At 35.7% G+C, this 22,500-nt stretch overlaps 2 protein-coding genes across 16 annotated transcripts in view; one reads left to right on the plus strand and one right to left on the minus strand.

The window, feature by feature from the left end:
* znf143a (zinc finger protein 143a) overlaps positions 1-22,500 on the minus strand; it is a 705,859-nt gene that overhangs the window by 156,388 nt on the left and 526,971 nt on the right. The gene's annotated exons all lie outside the window — the stretch shown is intronic.
* nfat5b (nuclear factor of activated T cells 5b) overlaps positions 1-22,500 on the plus strand; it is a 102,315-nt gene that overhangs the window by 50,706 nt on the left and 29,109 nt on the right. For 14 of the 15 annotated variants that reach the window (XR_015496452.1, XR_015496453.1, XR_015496454.1 and 11 more), the window contains exon 2: positions 5,887-6,012. Coding sequence is in view for 6 of the 15 variants with exons in the window: in XM_087262149.1 (XP_087118275.1) it covers positions 5,887-6,012 (126 nt within the window). In the remaining 9 variants the exon portion in view is untranslated. Of the gene's footprint in view, positions 1-5,886; positions 6,013-8,637; positions 8,765-22,500 lie in introns of all 15 variants that reach the window. The other variant, XM_087262155.1, reaches the window with a different exon arrangement.

Below are 22,500 nucleotides of genomic sequence, written 5' to 3' on the forward strand. Positions count from 1 at the left end.
ACTGGATCTGTAGTGACAACAGACCGCAAGGGATGATGGTCAAGCATGGGCTGATGGAAATTGTAGTTTTCGCTACCCCCCGTTCGCTTCATTCGCCTGAGCAAATTTTCTCAGAAGACCTATAGTTTTACCGAGTCATGCGTCTTCGGTAATATCGAAAAAAATTAATATTGCGGTATGACGGTATTTACAATACCGTTACATCCCTACTTATACATGATTATGCTGTTGAACTGTTTTATAAACGCAAGATTATACTCCTAGCAGTGCGATATGGCTATATATTAGAGGAATTATTATAATATTTATATTTATATATTTATATATTAATAATTATTATTATATATATATATTATTGAAATGATTCTCTTGCGTAATGTCTAAAATGATGACAAAACAGGTAATTTTGCTGACATTTTTAAATTAAAAGGCTGAACAGCATGAAATGCCATCAGTCTAATGAGATTTCCCAGTATCTCTCTGTTGCAATCGGGAGTCTTCCGAGTCCTGACTGTCTACTCTATCTATCCATCCAAAAAGTACAAGGGGTGGCGCTCTCCCCTAACCTAATGTACTAAACAGCAGAGTAGTCCTATGTGTTGCAAAATGTATGTCACGTGACCTTCTTACCTGTCCGCTTCAGACAGATAGCGTGCACACTGAAACGATCAACAACGAAATACACAGTAAGACGGGGTTTTTTTCTAAACGCAATGCAATAACACAAACAAGCGGAAGAAAGCAGAGAAACAGAAGTCAAGAGAGAGAGAAATTAAAGGGGCTAGCGATTGGTCTGACGCGCTTTTATGACGGGTGGTCTTTGCTAATTGGATGTGACGTAAGAGTGACGTAACCCGGGAGGAAGTGACTGACAGCTGAATAGACCAATGAATGGAACCTGAAAATAATGAAAACAGATATGGGACGAGAGAGAGAGAGAGAGAGAGAGAGAGAAAGAAAACAGAGCACAAATAACACAAATACATAACAATGGTGCAGTGGGTAGCATGATCACCTAACAGCAAGAAGGTCGGTGGTTCGAGCCTTGGTTGGGTCAGTTGGCATTTCTATGTGGAGTTTGCGTGTTCTCCCTGTGTTCGCTTGGGTTTCCTCCGGTTGCTCCGGTGTCCCCCACAATTACAAAGACGTGTTTCCGAGTGTTGGGTTGCGGCTGGAAGGGTATCCGCTGCGTAAAGCATATGCTGGATAAGTTGGTGGTTCATTCCGCTGTGGTGATCCCTGATTTAAAAAAATGAATGAATGTTTTAAATTATTAGTTGCTCCCAAAATCATTACGCATGAACCCGCAGATTTTTATTTTAATTATTTTCCGAGCAGAAATGACAAAAGATGAGTCTGGTCCCGAATCTGAGAACGAAACTGGCAACCATAGACTTCCATAGTAGAAAAAACAAAAGCTTTGGAAGCAAATGGTTACCGGTTTCCAACATTTTTCAAAATAACTTCTTTTGTGTTTAACAGAAAAAAATAATCTTATGAGGGTGTGTAAAAAGGTGAATAAATCATCATAGGCTCATTCTGAAAACGTAGCCCTGTATACATTTCTGGAGATTGCTAATTATGTAGCCAGAAGTATGTAAAGGCTGCATTTTGTCTTTAAAACGAACGCTATGGGGCGGTATGATGCTGTACTTACCAGCTGACTGCTTACCGTATGGACGACTTTCCCGCTGTGACCAGTTTGTCCAGTTGTTCGCCATATATGTCGGTGAACTTGAGAGGCAGAGAGGAGTTGATCAGGATGACGAGGTTTGAGTCAGGCGAAGAACTGTTCTAGAAAGTGGGTAAGACAAAAACAGAAGCCAAAAAACAAAATAAACAAGTAAATAACAGGGTGGAAATGTGGTGAAAATCAGGCAAGGGCTTTATTTTTCTGGATTGCTTTTTAAAACTGTCTGTTGGGTTTAAAGAAGAGGGTGGGCGTGTCAATCTGTGCTTTTAAAAATGCTGTTGATTAAGATTTTAGAAGAAGGAGGGTGGGTCAGTCGATCGGTCAGTCAGTCATTCAGTCAGTCGACAAAGACCTCTGGTGGATTTACGCGTGAACAGCAAAACGGTGATGCGAATGGCACTCACGAGCGAAATTTGAGATCTGAAAAAGCATACACAGCGACCTCTGGTGGATTTGTGAAAAATAAAACTGCAGAAAATGTACCTCCTGAGACATATTTTGCGCTCTACAGAAATCTATATATCGGTACATTTTTAGAATGAGCCTGGGTTGGAATAAATGATGATGAATTTTCTCTTTAGGGTGATCTATCCCTATCCTTTTTGGCTTTTTGGATTCATTATTTTTTTAAGATTGAATTTTATCCTCATTCAGACTTATATAAAGTTGAATAAAAAATTAAAGAAAGGAGAATTAGAGGAGCTCTAAGCAGTTATTTTCATTATTTGTCTTTTTTGTGTATTTATGATGAGGCCTAACTGCTGTGATCAGTCCAAAAAAATAATAAAAATCACGTGTCACTTTCTCAAATCCTTCGTCCCCTTGTAGCAGCCTTGTTTTCAAAGTGGTCCTCACCAGAATAGCGAATGAGGATCGAAGGCATTGTGTTCACGTTCTGTTAAAATAACCCGCTACAATCACAGAGTGGTGACTAATGCCTCTGGCATGCCAAAAATGGTATTTATCACTTACCATAGGTGTAAAAAAAAGCTGTCAAGTCTCCGAAACACTCCGTATACCTGGAATTAGAGCAGCAGATATAGATGGCGCTTATGCTCATGGAAAAGTACTGAAATAAATGTGATGCTGATAATCACCCCTCCCTGGCGATAATCCACTTGAAAGGAGATATTGGAAATTCACCGCATATCTCGGTTGCTGCTATAAGAAACCCGCACATGTTTTGACCTAAAGTGTTTTAATGAAACTCTCTAATAGGGCTGCAAGATATTGGGAAAAAAGTAACATTGCAATGTAGATTGCAATATGAATGTAACTTCACCAAATGACTTGTATAGCTCTATGTGGAAAGCATTGATCCTTTTAGATTGATAAGAATAATTCAGTAGGGCAGTGCATCTGCATCAAATATCATAAACAATCTACAAGCACACACTGAAAAATAGCAATGCTATTTCAACTCTAGTAGAGTTATAATCAATTTACATATAGAATATTTTCAGAGTTAAAATAACACTCTTAAGAGAGTCCAACACTATAAATGAGTTATACTTACACTGTATCGAGTTAATAAAAACTCTGGTCTACACTACTGGGAGTTGATTGCTCTCTAACTCTAGTGTAAAGAGTAAAATTTTAACACTTTTACAGTGATTTTATCTCTAGTCTACCCAGTAAACTTTACAATACTCATGATAGATAGTCAAAATAACTTACAAGTGAAAATTCTCCAAGAATGACAGAAAAAAAATATCACAATTATGTTATGAATCATTTTTATTAACAAAACATGTTCACACTTGACTGCCAGCTCTACAAATTTACACTTTGTAAGACTTTAATAAATGTTAAAAATGGCATGACTTTTATTTTCTATTAAGATTTTTGGTCAAATGAGTTCCCGAATGTTGGAAATAACACCATCAAGTGTTGGTTACCTGTAACTCCTTAATTTTACACTCTAACTCTATAAAGGCAACACTTTACTCTGTAATGCTTTAACACTGAGAATTTAACACTGATGAATTTGCTGTGTGGTTAAATACACTTAGTCCCTTTAATAATCCGGGGTCGCCACAGCGGAATGAACTGCCAACTTATCCAGCAAGTTTTTACGCAGCGGATGCCCTTCCAGCCGCAACCCATCTCTGAGAAACATCCACACACACATTCACACACACACTCATACACTATGGACAATTTAGCCTACCCAATTCACCTGTACCGCATGTCTTTGGACTGTGGGGGAAACCGGAGCACCCGGAGGAAACCCACGCGAACGCAGGGAGAACATGCAAACTCCACACAGAAACACCATCTGAGCCGAGGTTCGAACCAGCAACCTTCTTGCTGTGAGGAGACAGCACTACCTACTGCGCCACTGCCTCGCCTTGGATAAATACAATTAAATACGAATAAAGTAATATTTTTAGGGTTTTTCGACGAGTCTGATAGTGTTCAGGTACAGTAAATCAATAATCAAATGTAAAATACTGCACAGTTATCGTGTTACACATAATTCAACACAATTATTTGTTATTAAAGTTAAAAACAATACAATTTTTAAGGCTTGAAGGTGTTTAATATCCTCACACTGTCTCAGACTTTAAAAACACACGCGAATGATAAATTATAATCCAGACTTAACATTACAAATCCTGAGATGTTATTTTGTGCAAATAATCAAATTGCGATATCAATGCTGAATCGATACAGTGGGGGAAATAAATATTGAACAAGTCATGTTTTTTTCTGCCTGGGAAAAATGTTTCTAGAGGAGCTTTTGACATGGAATTGAACTAGATTTTGGTAAAAGCCCAAACAATACAAACAGAAAAAAAAAATATCTGAAAAATTTGTTGTGTAATAACAATGGACTGACACAAGGAGAAAGTACTGAAATACTTACATTTATTCAATACTTACTATAAAAAGCTTTTTTTGCTGATGGCCGCTTAAAGATGCCTCTCATAAGGTGAATGAAGTCGCATGAATAGCTCAGGTGCGAGTTTTTCACAGACTTTAACAGAGTGTCAAAATCTTGATAGTTCTGTGGGTCTCGTCTATCAAATCTAAGCTTTGTATTCTCTATTGCAGTGGTTCTCAAATTTTTTTCATCAAGTACCACATCAGAAAAAAATTGGCTCTTTAAGTACCACCAAAATGAGCAATATTGAAATATAGTAGCGTAGTAGGCCAAGTAAAGCAGTTACAGCTCTCCACAGCTAAAAGATGTGGCAGATTACCTCAGAAATATAGGCTATATGCCAGTGGTTCTCAAAGTTTTTTCATCAAGTACCACCTCAGAAAAAAATTGTCTCTCCAAGTACCACCAAAATTAGCAGTATTGAAATACAGTAGCGCAGTAGGCCCAGTAAAGCAGCTACAGCTCTGCAAAGTAAAAAAAACGTTGCGGATTACCTCACAAATATACGCTATATATCATATGGTATATTATATACATTATTTTTAATACATTTTGAATATATATGTAGCATGTACATGACATATTTCATTCCTCCGCGTACCACTAGAAGAAAGCCTGCGTACCACTAGTGGTACACGTACCACAGTTTGAGAACCACTGCTATATGCTATATGTCCGAAATATAGGCTATATATGTCAATTTTGAAATGTGTGTAGCATGTACATCACATATTTAATTCCTCTGCGTACCACTAGAAGGAAGCCTGCGTACCACTAGTGGTACACGTACCACAGTTTGAGAACCACTGCTCTATTGGATTCAAATCAGGTGATTGGCTGAGCCATTCTACAGCTTGATTTTCTTTCTCTGAAAGCATTTGAGAGTTTCCTTGGCTGTGTTTTGGATCATTGTCTTACTGAAATGTCCACCCTGGTTTCATCTTCATCCTCCTTGTAATGTAGGTGTTGGACTGAAGCATGCAGCTAATACTAATTTACAGTGAAAAATGGCAGACGCAGATTTCAGCTGCTGTCTGGGCTTTCCATGCCTTTCCACACCTCCCTTTCTTCATGTGCTCAATACTTTTTTCCTGTATCATTTCATTTTATTAAACATAACCTTATTTACAAACTAATTAGATTTGTTTTCTTTGTATATACAGTATGGCTTTCTTTGGTTGTTGTTAACATCCGGTGAAAAAATTCAAGTCAACGGCACCTTTAGAAGTATGCTTTTTGAGAAACATGGTGATATTGTGCAGCCCTACTCTGTAATGAATTGATTTGTCTGTTTGGTTCTCTCCAGAGTCAGTATATGATCTTCTCCCGAAAGAGCTGCAGCTGCCGTCGTCTGGAGTGCAGAGCGCAGCCGCTATGAGTCAGAAAAGCGGAGGAGAGGCTGGACCGCCGCCGCCAGCAGCTCTCGCCGCAGGTAAACTCTGCTTTTTTGCATTGAAATAATCTTTTCTCTCAGGCTGACTTATTGAGTCAGATACTGAAGACGGGAGCTCAGGATTGCATCACAATCCTCCTTGATGCATTTGAATGTGCCTGATTTGCTTTACAAAAATGGTCCGGGCTTGGTGACGTCACACAAAAAGACAGATGATTCAGAGGTGGAGCGTGTTTTAATGCAACTCTTTAGGCAAGGCAAGGCAAATTCATTTATATAGCACATTTCATACACAATGGTAATTCCAAGTGCTTTACATAAAAAAAGAATACAAGAAACGTAAAATAAAGAAATGAAAACAACAAGTACAACGAATATTACATTTTTTTGGTGTAACATGCACTGATTATTCGCTCACAGTAAGACCAGCAACCTAATTAAAGGGTTAGTATTGTTTTTACTTTAGTTTTTTGTATTTTACTTTTCTGCTTTTTTTTTTTTTTTTGCTTTTTTTTTCAATGAGTTTTTGTTTTGTTTTAATTTTGTTTTTTGTTTTTTATTTTGTTTATTTTTGTCTTCTTTTTTGTTGTTCTGTTTTTAACTTTGTTTATTTATTTATTTTTTGCTTTTTATTGTTTATTTTATTTTTACTTTATTTTTTGTTTTGTTTATTTTTCACTTATTTTGCTTTGTTTTTTGCTTTGTTCTGTTTTTGCTTTATTTTGTTTTTGTTTTAACTTTATTTATTTATAAATTTTTTGCTTCATTTTTTTGCTTTTTATTGTTTATTTTATTTTTGCTTTATTTTTTGTTTTGTTTATTTTTCACTTATTTTGCTTTGTTTTTTGCTTTGTTTTGTTTTTGCTTTTGCTTTATTTTGTTGTTGTTTTAACTTGTTTTATTCTTAGATTTTGCTTTATTTTGTTTTTGGTAACTTTATTAAATTTTTTGCTTTATTTTTGTTTTTCTCTGCTTGTTTTATTGTTAGCTTTGTTTTGTTTTTCACCTTTTGCTTTGCTTTTTGTTTTCTTTTTTGTTTTTGATTTATCTTGTTTTTATTTTTACATTTTTTACTTAGTTTTTTGGTGTTTATTACATTTTTTGGTGTAACATGCTCTGATTATTTGCTCACAGTACGACCAGCAACCCAATTAAAGGGTTAGTTCACCCAAAAATTAACATTTCCTCATCAGATTGAAGCTTTAAGAATTTCTTTCTTTCTATTGAACACAAAGCAAGACATTCTGAAGAATGATGGTAAAAAAGCAGCCAAAAATAATAATGAAGTCAATAGATGTTTTTTTTCCAACATTCCAGCTGGTTCGAAACTTGTGATTGTATCATTTTTATTTTTGAGTGAACTGTCCCTTTAAAGCCCTTTTTTGGTTTGGTATTAACATGGGTTTTCACTTTTCTGATCACAAGTGGTCACCCTAATGCTTCCATGTATCATGAACACTATGTTCACATTTCAAGCCATATTCCCTCTTTTTCACTCCTACATAGTACATAAGGTAAACAAGTACAATAATGAGCTAGGCCATGTTACGTTGCTTACGAATGAGTGAGAAAGGATGTGCGTGGCAAATACACATTCAGTTAAAGTCACAACTCTCAGAAGGATCAAGTTAAATTTTCTGTCTGTTCATATTTGGCTACGTGAGCATTCCTATGAATAAGCCATTCCTATACTTACATATTTTGAGCATCTCTGGAAGTGATCGACATGTTTTAGACCCCATTACTACTTATTTAGCGTCATCCATTTGTGATTAGATTGACGAAAACCCCATTTTAATACTAGTTGTAAACAGAGCACAAATAGGAACTTTTTAATGATAAACAATTAACTTTAGCTGTAGATTTTTTTCTTTTCTAAATAGAGAGGATTTTGTTCTTGCTCTGAACCTTGAACCCTGATGAAAGCATAGAAGGAATGCCAATTTTTGTTGTATGTGAAAAAGGAGATCATTTAGAGAAAGTAAAACCTTTATTGGGGCATCAGAGTAACAAATTTGCAGTACAAAAATGTAGAATTAAAAAATAATAATAATTAAATTTGACTAAAGTGATTAACAGTTAGTAAAATAATAACAAATGTTTTTTCACAAAAGCAGCCAGACTGTATTTACATTTTAAATGCATGCTTTTATTATTATTTTTATGATTATAAATATTATTATTATTAGTTTTAAAATTATTATTATTATTATTATTATTATTATTATTATTATTATTATTATTATTATTATTATTATTATTGTTGTTATTATTACATTCATTTAATTGACAATAATTAATTTAATGAAGTCTCAAGTTTCAATCCATTTAATTAAATTCCAATCCAATGTGTTTTCACTTTGAAAATAAATAAATAAATAAATAAATAAATAAATTTGGTATGAAATTCAAATGTGAATTCCAATGAAACAAACAACAACAGAGGTGTACAAAATTGATGCATGCATGACAGCAAATGCATGCATTGTTGTTCATTAAAAATATTAATAATTAATTAATTATCCTTGATTTACATTGAACACTGGGGGAAAAAGAAACTGGTTGCAATGAAAACCAGTCAGAAAACTTTTTTTTTTGAGTTCCTTCCTGTACATTCAAAATGCAATTCACTTTAGTTTCTTTTACTCTGCCCCTTTATCAAAGTGCCCAGGTTTAGGGTGAGTTTCTGTAAACCAGAAGTCTGTTGCCTTTGGACATCTGTACCTACAGTAACTGCAGCCAAATGCATCCCTCTGACGAGGCAGGACATGCTGGCTGCAGCTGAAGGAAGGTGACGTATGTTCCAGCTTAAATGAATTTCATTGTGGGATTTTTTTTTTTAGGTGGATTTGCTTCTTCTGGCTATTTTCTCTTCCTGTTTGCTTAATTGTATTGTCTGTGTAACATCATGTTTTTAGCAATCAAACATTTTCTCTGGTGTTTGACCTGTTGTTGGAGATTTGTTTCTTTGTTTACTTGTTTTGTGTTTTGGCTTTATTTATTTATTTATTTTTTGTCACTTTTTTGCTTTGTTTTTTGTTTTGTTTTTGCTTTATTTAGATTTTGTTTTTCAATTAGTTTTTTTTGCTTTGTGTTTTGTCTTTACTTTAGTTTTTGTATTTTACTTTTCTGCTTTGTTTTTTTTTGTTTGTTTTGTTTTTGCTTTTGCTTAATTTTATTTTATTTTTGTTTTTCAATGTGTTTTTGCTTTGTTTTTGTTTTAATTTAGTTTTTTGTTTTTTACTTTGTTTATGATGTTTTTTCCACTTTTGATTTTTGTTTGGTTTATTTTGTTTTTGTCTTTCATTTATTTTTTGTCTTATTTTTGTTGTTCTGTTTTTGCTTTATTTTGTTTTTGTTTTAACTTTATTTTATTTTTTTGCTTCAATTTTTGTTTTTACTTTTTATTTTATTTTTGCTTTATTTTTTGTTTTGTTTATTTTTCACTTTTTTTGCTTAGTTTTTTGCTTTGTTTTGTTTTTGTTTTAACTTGTTTTATTTTTAGATTTTGCTTTATTTTGTTTTTGCTAACTTTATTTAATTTTTTTGCTTTATTTTTGTTTTTCTCTACTTGTTTTATTGTTTGCTTTGTTTTGTTTTTCACCTTTTGCTTTGTTTTTTGTTTTCTTTTTGTTTTTGATTTATCTTGTTTATATTTAAAAAAAAAATTTTTTGTTTTTTGTTTGTTTTAGTTTTTTCTTTTTGTGTTTTACTTTGTTTATTTTATTTTTTGCTTTGTTTTTTTTTGTTTTGTTTTTGCTTTATTTTGTTTTTCAAAGCATTTTTTGCTTTGTTTTGTTTTGTTTATGGCTTTATTTTGTTTTTGTGCTTCACTTTGTTAATTTACTTATTTTTTGTTTTGTTTTGTTTTTGCTTTAATTTGGTGCTGTTTTTCCACTTTATTTATAGTTTAAAAACTTTTTTGCTTTGTTTTTATTCTGCCTTTGTTTGGTTTAATTTTGCTTTGTCTCCATCTCATCTCTAACCCATGACTTTTCATGTTTTTGCCATTTACAGGATCATATCAATTTTTCTGTACTCCCAGTTAAATGTTTGCAATGTCAAAAACAAACCTTTTTCCCCAAAGTTCTGATTGTATTTTTGGTCCCACTTTATATTAAGTGTCCTTAACTACTATGTACTTGCATCAAAAAATAAATACAATGTACTTACTGTGTTCATAATGTATTTGAAAACACTTGTGGTCGTCTTTTGTTGGGATAGGGGTTGGGTTATGGACAGGTTTGGTGGTATGGGTAGGTTTAAGGGTGGGTTAAAGTGTAAGGGATGGTCAACAGTGTATTTACAAATGTAGTTACAGAAGTTAGTTACAGATGTAATTACATACAGGTATTTAATCAAGCATAAGTACACAGTAAATACATGTATTTACACAATAAGTACATTGTAACAAACTATTAATTCCTTTGTAAGTACATATTAGTTAAGGCAACTTAATATAAAGTGGGACCGTATTTTTTTAATAATATGACCTAAAGTCAGATTTTCCTTTGATTTAACTGAAGGTTTAAATGAAGCAAAATTTAAATTATTGAGGTTCTTCATATTTTTTATGCAAATCAATGCAATTAAATTTAACGCAATCAACTTATGGAAATAAATAATGCATAAAACATTATTTATAAGTGGGTATTTATCACAAAATGATGACTGTTTTCAGAAATTGTAAGAATTACACCCATAATTCCATGAAAATAAAGAAAAAGGCTTGCAAAGTCTGAGAAAAAAGGTGTAACTATTATATGTAAATCTAGAATTCTGAGTAAAAGTTCAAAGTTTTTAGATTTAAAAAGAATTCTGAGGGGTGAAAAGACAAATTTATGAAATGTAAACTCGTTCTCAGGGGGAAAAAAAACTGAATTTTGAAATAAAAGTGAGAAAAAAGTACTTTAGGGGAGAAAACAAATCTCATTTTTGTAGCAGAAATACACTGAACAAACATGACTTGAGGTGTGCAGTTTTGTACAGTATGCAGCTGTGTTCGGGTTAGTTCACTTGACCCAAATGAAACATCACGATTCTGTTACTATTATTTTAAAACTGTTTTCAGTCAAATTGAATTTAAATGTTTGTTTTTCCTCATGAGACGGAGTCAAGATTTCTGCTGCCTAAATCAATAAAGCTCTAATTTTCTCACAGCTCCCCTGCAGGAACGTGTGCCCTCCATTGGTGAATTCAGATTAGATTTTAGTTTGGTCCCTCAGGGCTCCTGTTGGCTTGTGTTACAGTTTCTATCAATAGTGAAAGCTCTGAGGGCTCAGTATAACACAACACACTCAGGTTGCTGTGTTAAGTTGGCCGTTTGCCGAGTAAAGAGTACAGTGCGGTCATAAACATGGTGGATAATGAATCAAAAGGGGTCATGCACCACTGATTTTCCAAAGCTTAATGTATCTTAATTCATAATTTAGATGCTTTGGCCTCTGCAGGGGCAGTTTATAGTTGAAGTCATATTATTAGCTCTTCTGAATTATTAGCCCCCCCTGTATATTTTTCCCTAATTTTTGTTCAACACATTTCTAAACAATAGTTTTAATAACTCATTTCTAATAACTGATTGCTTTTATCTTTGTCATAATGTCAGTACATAATATTTGTCTAGATATATTTGAAGATACTAGAGATTATCTTGTGACATTTAAAGGCTTAACCAGGGTAATTAGGCAAGTCATTGTATTACATTATTTTGTTCTGTAGACAATCAAAAACAAATGCTTAAGGGGGCTAATAATATTGACCTAAAATGATTTTTAAAAATTGTAAAACTGCTTTTCTTGTTGCTGAAATAAAACAAATAAGATTTTCTCCAGAAGAAAAAATATTATAGGAAATACTGTGAAAAATTCCTTGCTCTGTTGAACATCATATGTGAAATATTAAAAAAAGAAGAAAAAATCACAGGAGTGTGAATAATTCTGACTTCAACTGTATGCCTGTTCATTTATTACATCCTAATGGATTTGCTGTCATCTCTATGCTCACTAACAGATGCGTTATTGTGCGAGTCTTTACAGACATCGATATGGTTCATACTAGCTTCTTTTTCATTCTTTATTGGGGCTAAATAAAGAGTTGAGTGATATATGGGGTATGTGTTTACACTTAATAAAAACAGAAAGAATGATTGTGAATTAGCCCTTTTTATTCATCAAAGTTAAAGCACGAATACAATAACCGGCCACTTTATTAGGTACACCTTATTAGTACTGGGCTGGAGCCCCTTTTGGTTTCAGAACTGCCCTAATCCTTAATGGCATAGATTCAACAAGCTACTGGAAATATCCCTCAGAGATTTTGCTCCACGTTGACATGAAAGCATTACGCAGTTGCTGCAGATTTGTTGGCTGCACATCCATTATGTGAATCTCCCGTTCCACCACATCCCAAAGGTGTTCAATTGGATTGAGATCTGGTGACTGTTGAGGCCATTTGAGTACAGTGAACTCATTGTCATGTTCAAAAAACCAGTCTGAGAATATTCGCACTTTATGGCATGGTGTGTTATCCTGCTTAATGTAGCCATCAGAAGATGGGCACACTGTGGTCATAAAGGGATGAACATGGTCATCAACAATACTCAGGTAGGCTGTGGTGTTGACATGATTCTCAATTGCTACTAATGGGCCCAAAGTGGGCCAAAAACATATCCCCCACACCATTACACCACCACCAGCAGCCTGAACCGTTGATACAAGGCAGGATGGATCCATGCTTTCATGTTAACCCTACCATCCAAATGTTGCAGCAGAAATCGAAACTCACCAGATCAGGCAACGTTTTTCCAATCTTCTATTGTCCAGTTTTGGGGAGCCTGTGTGAATTGTAGCCTCAGTTTTCTGTTCTTAGCTGACAAGAGTGGCACCCAGTGTGGTCTTCTGCTGCTGTAGCCCATCCACCTCAAGGTTGGATGTGTGTTCAGAGATGCTCTTCTGCAGACCTCGGTTGTAACGAGTGGTTATTTGAGTTAATGTTGCCTTTCTATCAGCTGGAGCCAGTCTGGCCATTCCCTCTGTCCTCTGGCATCAACAAGGCATTTGCGCCCACAGAACTGCCGCTCACTCAATATCTTTTTGTTTTCAGACCATTCTCTGTAAACCCTACAGATGGTTGTGCGTGAAAATCCCAATAGATCAGCAGTTTCTGAAATACTCAGACCAGCCCGTCTGGCACCAGCAACCATGCCACATTCAAAGTCACTTAAATCCCCTTTCTTCCCCATTCTGATGCTCGGTTTAAACTGCAGCAGATCATCTTGACCTTGTCTACATGCATAAATGCACTGAGTTGCTGCCATGTGATTGGCTTATTAGAAATGTGTGATAACGAGCAGTTGGACAGGTGTACCTAATAAAGTGGCCGGTAAGTGTAAGTGTGGTTAATTGTTCTGTCTTACAGTGAATATAGTAAATATAGGTTAAAGTGTCGCTGATGTAACCGATTAAAACTGCTCTTTAAAAGTATGTAAAATGTCGTAAGGTCTTCAAATTTATTCAATTTACATCTGTGACGTATACCCTGGATCACTATTAATCTTTTGTATTTAAATCTGTTGGGTTTGTCTAACTTACTTTTTCCCGGGGTCATTTCTGTTTGGAGTTTGCATGTTCTCCCCGTGTTGGCGTGAGTTTCTTCTGGGTGCTTCGGTTTCCCCCACAGTCCAAAGACATGCTCTATAGGTGAATTGAATAAACTAAATTATCCGTAGTGTATGTGTGTGTGAATGAGAGTATATGGGTGTTTTCCAGTGTTGGGTTGCAGCTGGAAGGGCATCCGCTGTGTAAAACATATGCTGGTTATGTTGGTGGTTCATTTCGATTTTGTGACCTCTGATTAATAAAGGGACTAAGTCGAAAAGAAAACAAATGAATGTTTGTTCAATCTACTTATTTAAATTGAGTTGAAACAACACAATTCTTGAGGTGGGGGGGGGGGGGGGCAACTTAATTGTTTTATGTTTAATCCACTTCAATTTGTATAAACTAATAAGTTAACTCTGCCAGTGGTCTCCAAGCGCACTGTATATACAGTAGAAAGATGATTTGTTGCCACGTTCACTCTCCTGAAAGAGTATGAAGAGTGTGTTTCATTGTTGCATGCCTGCCAAGAGGTTGCAACACAATGCGTAATGAAAAACTCTTTGTAGTCCCCCGCCAGAACAGGGTTTCAATTAATTTCATTAACAATTCTGCACAAACAGAGGAGCAGATGACTCAAATGTCGCTGGATCCGATGACAAACTGGCCCATTGTTTCAGCCCACTGTTCAACTCTGTCTCTTTTGACTGATGTTTTAAGTGGATGGACAAATTAATTGATGAAAGATCGATGGACAGATGAGGTTTTAAAGTGGTGTGTGGATGGATGTATGGATGATGGATGGATCATGGGTTGGCGGATGGACAAGGAGAAAGACGGATCATGGATGTTGTTCGGCGTGCATGCTGAGGGATTGACGGATGGGTAGTTGGGGGAGTTGATGGATGGATGAGTGAATGGTTAAGTGGGTGGGTGAATGGATGGATTGATGGATAATAGATGGATGGGTGTTTGTGATGGTGTATGAGTGGATGGATGGATAAATTAATATATGGGTGTTTGTGTTGGTGTATGAGTGGATGGATGGATGGATGTATGAATAAATGGAAGGGTAGTTGTGTTGGTGTATGGGTAGATGGATGGATGAATAAATAGGTGGATGTTTGTGTTGTATAAGAGGATTGATGGATGAATAAACAGATGGATGTTTGTGTTATATAAGTGGATGGATAAATAAATAGATATATGTTTGTTGTTGTATGAGTGGATGAATAGATGAATTAATTAATAGATGGTTGTTTTGGTGTATGAGTGCATGGAGAAATGAATAAATAGGTGAATGTTTGTGTTGTAAAAGTGGATGGATGGATGGATGAATAAATAAATAGATGGATGTTTGTGTTGGTGTATGAGTGGATGGATGCATGAATTAATAGATGGATGTTTGTTGTTGTATAAGTGGATAGATAGATGAATGGATGGGTGGTTGTGTGGGTGTATGAGTGGATGGATGGATGAATAAATAGATGGATGTTTGTTGTTGTATGTATGGATAAATGGATGGATGGTTGTGTGGGTGTATGTATGAATGAATGAATGAATGAATGAATGAATGAATGAACAGTTGTGTTGGTACATGAGTAGATGGATGTATGAACAAATTGATGGATGTTTGTTGTTGTATGAATGGATTGATAGATAAATGATTGGATGGATGGTTGTGTTGGTGTATAAGTGGATTGATGAATGAACAAATAGATGGATGTTTGTTGTTGTATGAATGGATGGATGGTTGTGTCTGTGTATGAGTGGATGGATGAATGAATAAATAGACGGATGTTTGTTGTTGTATGAGTGGATTGATAGATGAATGAATGTATGAATGGGTTGATGGTTGTGTTGGTGTATGAGTGGATGGATGGATGAATGTATGAATAGATGAATAAATGGAAGGGTAGTTGTGTTGGTGTATGGGTAGATGGATGGATGAATAAATAGGTGGATGTTTGTGTTGTATAAGAGGATTGATGGATGAATAAACAGATGGATGTTTGTGTTATATAAGTGGATGGATAAATAAATAGATATATGTTTGTTGTTGTATGAGTGGATGAATAGATGAATTAATTAATAGATGGTTGTTTTGGTGTATGAGTGCATGGAGAAATGAATAAATAGGTGAATGTTTGTGTTGTAAAAGTGGATGGATGGATGGATGAATAAATAAATAGATGGATGTTTGTGTTAGTGTATGAGTGGATGGATGCATGAATAAATAGATGGATGTTTGTTGTTGTATAAGTGGATAGATAGATGAATGGATGGGTGGTTGTGTGGGTGTATGAGTGGATGGATGGATGAATAAATAGATGGATGTTTGTTGTTGTATGAATGGATAAATGGATGGATGGATGGATGGTTGTGTGGGTGGGTGTATGAATGAATAAATAAATGAATGAATGAATGAATGAATGAATCAATGAATGAATGAATGAATGAATGGACAGTTGTGTTGGTGCATAAGTAGATGGATGTATGAACAAATTGATGGATGTTTGTTGTTGTATGAATGGATTGATAGATGAATGAATGGATGGATGGTTGTGTTGGTGTATGAGTGGATTGATGAATGAACAAAAAGATGGATGTTTGTTGTTGTATGAATGGATGGATGGATGGATGGTTGTGTCGGTGTATGAGTGGATGGATGAATGAATAAATAGATGGATGTTTGCTGTTGTATGAGTGGATTGATAGATGAATGAATGTATGAATGTGTGGATGGTTGTTTTGGTGTATGAGTGGATGGATGCATGAATAAATAGATGGATGTTTGTTGTTGTATAAGTGTATAGATAGATGAATGGATGGGTGGTTGTGTTGGTGTATGAGTGGATGGATGGATGAATAAATAGATGGAAATTTGTTGTTGTATGGATAGATGGATGGATGGATGGTTGTGTCGGTGTATAAGTGGATGGATGAATGAATAAATAGATGGCTGTATGTTGTATGAGTGGATGGATAGATGAATGAATGCATGAATGGATGGATGGTTGTGTTGGTGTATGAGTGGATGAATGGATGAATAAATAGATGGATGTTTGTTGTTGTATGAGTGGATAGAAAGTTGAATGAATGGATGGATGGCTCTGTTGGTGTATGAGTGGATGGATAGATGAATAAATAGATGGATGTTGTTATATGAGAGGGTAGATAGATGAATGAATGAATTATTAGATGAATGAATGGATGGATGGATGGTTGTCTTGGTGTATGAGTGGATGGATGAATAAATAAATAGATGGATGTTTGTGTTGTATAAGTAAAACCACAAAGCAGTTATAAAAATTAAAATATTGTCATTATTCAGTTCAGTTCAATGTTGATTCTATTCAGATCAATAACAGTGCTGATGTTACTTTACCTGAACTAACATGTACACAACTGTACTGTACTGTAAAATCATGTGTGCATATTACACTTGCTGAAAATCATTTTAAGCAGTGTTGTTTACTATTTCGATCTAAGAGCATCAGTTTTGTAAATTTAGTTTAAATAAAGTCTGTCTAACAAATGGCTGATTAGCATACTAATTCAAAGAAAGTCTCTCCTGCGTTTCTCTCAGAATGTTTTTAATCATGATCCCCCGTCTAAAGAATTAAGGAAGTTGCGAAACGCTGTTAGTTATGTTAATGCTGCTTGTTGCAACAGCGCATTATTCCCACATGTTTGAGCATTTGGAATGGGAAGACTGGACTGCAGGAGGACTAGAATGCGGCCAGATTAGTCTAGACTACTCTTGCAAATGTAAACAACACTATCATGAGACTGATGATGGGTTTTTATGTAATGTTATGCCACAGCTTATACCTGACAAGGTGCTTAGACACTTTTTCTGAACATTCTGTTATAAATGACCAACAAATGAATACGATCCAGATCTGTTTGTTTCTGCTGTTTCATTAATATTCTGCAAAACTTTATAAGGTTGCTTTAAAACGCACACTTTGAGATGGCAATGTTTGGAGTTTGAGTCTGTGTAATTCATTGCTATAGTCAAACAATGGTCTCAATATGTCATCCATTATTTATATGTTCATACACCTTGTTTGTAATCAAAGACTATAACTATGGGCACAAGCACCACAAGAATAGTGTGTGTGTGTTTTTTCATAAAAATAAGTGAAATCATTTTCATGATGACCTTTTGAAAGTTTATGGTGGCCTTTAGATCTGTATTCTGAATTTATTTTAGAAGCCACCCATTAATGCGGGGCGTCACGGTGGCACAGTGAGCAGCACTGTCGCTTCGCAGCAAGAAGGTCGCTGGTTTGAGCCGCAGCTGGGTCAGTTGACATTTCTGTGTGGAGTTTGCATGTTCTCCCCGTGTTTGCGTGGGTTTTCTCCGGGTGCTCCGGTTTCCCCCACAAATCCAAAGACATGCGCTACAGGTGAATTGGATAAGCTAAATTGGCCATAGTGTATGTGTGTGAATGCAATAGTGTATGGGTGTTTCCCAGTGTTGGGTTGTGGCTGGAAGGGTATCAGCTGTGTAAAACATGTGCTGCATAAGTTTGCGGTTCGTTCCGCTGTGGTGGCGCCAGATTATTAAAGGGACTAAGCCGAAAAGAAAATGAATAAATGATGTTTCCCAAGTGATGTTTAAAGAGCAAGAGAAAAGTCTTGTTTTTTTTTTTTTACTTTTGCTAAAGAAATTAATTTCGGTTTCCCCCCTAAGAAATAAATAATTGTTTTCAATTAGCTACAAAACAAACCACTGTTGTAAAGGGACCTGCCTATTTAACCAAACTTGCTTAGTTAACCTAATTAGCCTATTTAAGCCTTTAAATGTCACTTTAAGTTGAATATTAGTATCTTGTGAAATAAATCATTAAAACTATTATGTGCTGAAGAATGTGCTGAGAAAAGCTTTTTCCCAACCCAGGCTCATTCTGAAAATTTAGTCTAATATATGTTTCTGGAGACCACGAAATACGCCCTGGGAGGTATGTATTTTTGCAGTTTTTTTGTTTTCGCAAATCCAGGAGAGGCTGCTTTGTGCGCTTTATCATATCTCAAATTTCTCTCATGAGTGCCATTCGTGCCGCTGTTCTCACGTAAACCCGCCAGAGGCCGTTGTTGACTGACTGAATGACCGACCGACCAATCGACTGACCCACCCTTCTCCTTCCCTAAACCCAACCAATTTTATCGATTGTCCTGCCCACTCACTTCCCTAAACCTAAACAACGATTTACAAAAGCTGTCCAGAAAAAAAAGCCCTCATCTGATTTTTACCACGTTTTCAGATTTCACCACATTCTCACCCTGTTATTTACTTGTTAATTTTATATTTTGGATTCTGTTTTTGTCTTACCGGCTTTCCCGGTAACCACTGTACTCAAATGGCTGCGTCTCAAGTGCGCCGACGTACATGTTGAGCTAACTGGACAAACTGGTTGCAGCAGGAAAGCCACACGGAGGTAAGTGCTCAGCTGGTAAGCGCGAAAAGGAACGACGTCGTACCACCCCACAGAAATGCAGCCATACGTACCTCTGGCTACACAATTTGCGGTGTCTAGAAACGTACACAGCACTACGTTTTCAGAATGAGCCTGTGTTGCTCTGTTTAACAGCACTTGGGAAATTAATTTGATTTTGATTTTCGGCTTAGTCCACTTTATTAATCTGGGGTTGCCACAGCAGAATGAACCGCCAACTTATCCAGCATATATTTTACGCAGCGGATGCCCTTCCAGCTGCAACCCAGTACTGGGAAATAAACTGTAACTGTAAAAGATTACAAATATTCTCATAGTTTTTTCTCCTTGATGACCAAAATGTGTATTTAAACAGTACAAAAAAACTTTGTAAAAAGTAGCTCATTTTAAATCCTATTCTTTCCGAAGAGATATTACTTTTTAAAGTGTTTTAACAGTTTTACGCTTTTAATAAGATGTATACTTTTATCAGTGCATATACTGTACATATAGCTCATCAAATGTGGTCAATTGAAGCTCAAACTGTTTTTCTATGATGTGAATAAAGCTCTAGATTTAATGTTCAATCATAAGAATCAATTTAGTCTATCTAAAAGATGAATTAAGTCACTTGATTGTAAACTTGTCAGTTTTAGTAGTGACTTTTAAAGGGTAGGCAAAAGATGAAGAGCTTTAATGTGGCTTTATGAATATAAACGAAGAAAGAATCATCGTAAACTATATTTTAATGATCTGAGAATGCATCTTTGGTATTTAAATTATGATTTAAATAGTATGAAATGCTTATGCCAAAGATTATGTCACATTTTTTTTCTGTATCTGTTGTATGGGAACTGTTATTAAGTGTCATTTTTAATGTAAAAGAGACATTGTTCGAGATGTCTTGACAAATACATCATAACTTGTCTATGTCAAGACATTACCAAGAATTTGTCATAAATCTATCATAAACATCATGAGGCCATTATAATTGTTTAATGATTTTTTAAAACAGCATTATTGTCATTTTTCTTGACCTTTACTAGTGGTACAAATAGAATTTGTCATTAAATGATCAACAAATGTCATCAAATATTAATAACAATGTTATAAAATTGATTGACAGAGTTTTGACCATAGACTTTAAACAATATAGATTTTGTATACGTGATGTCACTCATAGGTTTCTGAAGAGCGCAAATAAAGTGGGCTCGGCCAATCATCGCCATTTTGTTCATGCGTCATCACATCAACCGGGAGTAACCAAAAAACGGGCGAAAAGGCAGAGTGTGAGCGGAGCTACAGATTTGGGAGAAACACTTAATACTTCATTACCTGCGACTCGTTTGTGTTCCAACAACATGTGCTTGGTGGTACACTATATCAATAAAGAGTTTAGTCTTTTTAAAACACTATTGTAATACATTGAGCCACCAAAAATTGTTCTTACGACGTTTTTCTACAGGAGGAAACGCAAATTCCACTTCAAATGTAGTCTGTGTTAGTAAACTCAAGGCTATTTATGATATCCAGGCATAACACTGTATTACAACATTTCAAATGACTGTTCTAGAGTCTACAGCTAATCAATCTGTCATATTCTGGAGTGCATTACAGATCTAAAGAAAAATGTAAATGATCGAATACATTTATAGAGATTGTTTATAAGTATATAAGAATTGTACTCACCTGGGAAATGAAGTTCACTTAAATGGTTTGTGAACACAATTAAGTGCACACAGCATGCCATATTACCTGATAATTGTAGGAAATAATTCCAAAAGGCAACTGACTGTGTAAAACTGCATAAAACAAAACAAAACCACAATGTATATGCCGAGCTCAGCGGCTAATCAGCCGGAATGACGTGATGGCAACCAGCGAGACCTAATTGTCACTCAAGTGGCCATGCCCTTAATAATGCAGAATTAATATAAAAAAAATTGATGAGTTATAAAAAAAATTCACCGCCTCACAGTTGTCATGAAATGTAATATTAGCTATATGAACCAAAATCATTCTTTGTACCAAGCTGTAAACACTTTTTTTCTGCTGTAAAGTTGGCCATTTTAACATTGGGGTCAATTCAAATGTGCTCTATGATGATGCCAGGCCTAGTGGAAATTGGATGAATTGCAGTTTCAGTTACTTCCGTATTAGCTTCACGGGGAAAGCGGAGAGGTTGCCACTTGGTTTTGACACTTTTAATGAGACATTTTAATGACAAATTCAGGCCCCGTTTACACTAATGCGTTTTAGTTTAAAAACGCAGAAGCTTTGCTACGGTTACGCCATCCGTCCACACTACGCTGGAGTTCTTGAGCGCCGAAAACGAAGCGTTTCGAAAACGCTGGAGAGGCCGTTTTCATTCTGAAACGCTGCTGCTCTGTCTCAGTGTGGATGATGGAAAACGGAGACATCTGAAAACGGAGGCGGAGCTGCAGACATTCGCCTCTCTGATTTTGGCTTTTCCTCAATATTAAGTAGCCTAACACACACAGTTCATTCCTGCATCTTCTCCGTGTAAGTTCAGACTTCGCAAGTTTGATCAAGGCTGCAGTCTCTTCTTCTCAGTTTGATATGGAAAACAGACTATACCGAGGACACGGGTAAATCTTCAAAGGGAACAGTGTACTTACCCACATCACCCTGGCTACGTTGTTTCACTTTCTCAACAATAAATTGTAAACATGATATAAGGAACTGCCTATTTTCATTTTAATATCAACAACTAAACAGACAGCAGAAATGTTGAGGCGTCGTGCTGCATATATGAGCGTCATCTTCACTGTGTGGATATTTATAACAAAACGGAGCCTATAACAGCTGCCTCCTTTCAATTTCAGTGAAAATACGAAACATACCCTCTCTTTTGCTGAATATCAGTTTTAATAATCGATAATGGCCATTATAAAAGTATAACATGCAATAAGTTTATACATTATAGGTAATAAAGGCAAGCGATCAGTCAATATACAGAATGTACGTGCTTACATTAATCATTAACTTATCTTTGCGCTCAGCCAAAACACGTTACCTGAGAACAAGTAATTGATTCCAATGACCAAAGTCAGGGAATATGTCGTTAGATAAAAACAACAACATGAATGAAATATCCCGTTTAATAAATATATTGAGATTAGATCCAGCGGGAGATGCTTGATGAGAAGTCCGACTAGCAGAGCTCTCATCTGGGTAGATGGGCTGCAGCGCTTGCCCGAGAGTGTCTGTGTGGTCACGTGATGTGCGTTTTCAGCGTTTTGGTGTGGACGGAGAGCTGTTCAGAAACGCTGGGTAAAACGCGAGTGTGGACGCGGCTCGTTTTCATTCTAAAACGCCGTTTTAAAACTAAAACGCACTAGTGTAAACCGGGCCTCAGTTTCTTCCTCTGAAAAAGGTGATCAGATAAATAATCATGCTAACAGTTATAACGGCCTCATGACAATCATGTTTATGACAGATTTATGACAGGTTATGCTGTCTAGGCA

This window comes from Danio rerio, chromosome 7, assembly GCF_052040795.2.
Source record: "Danio rerio strain M-AB ecotype USA chromosome 7, GRCz13ab, whole genome shotgun sequence".
Classification (NCBI taxonomy): Eukaryota; Metazoa; Chordata; class Actinopteri; order Cypriniformes; family Danionidae; genus Danio; species Danio rerio.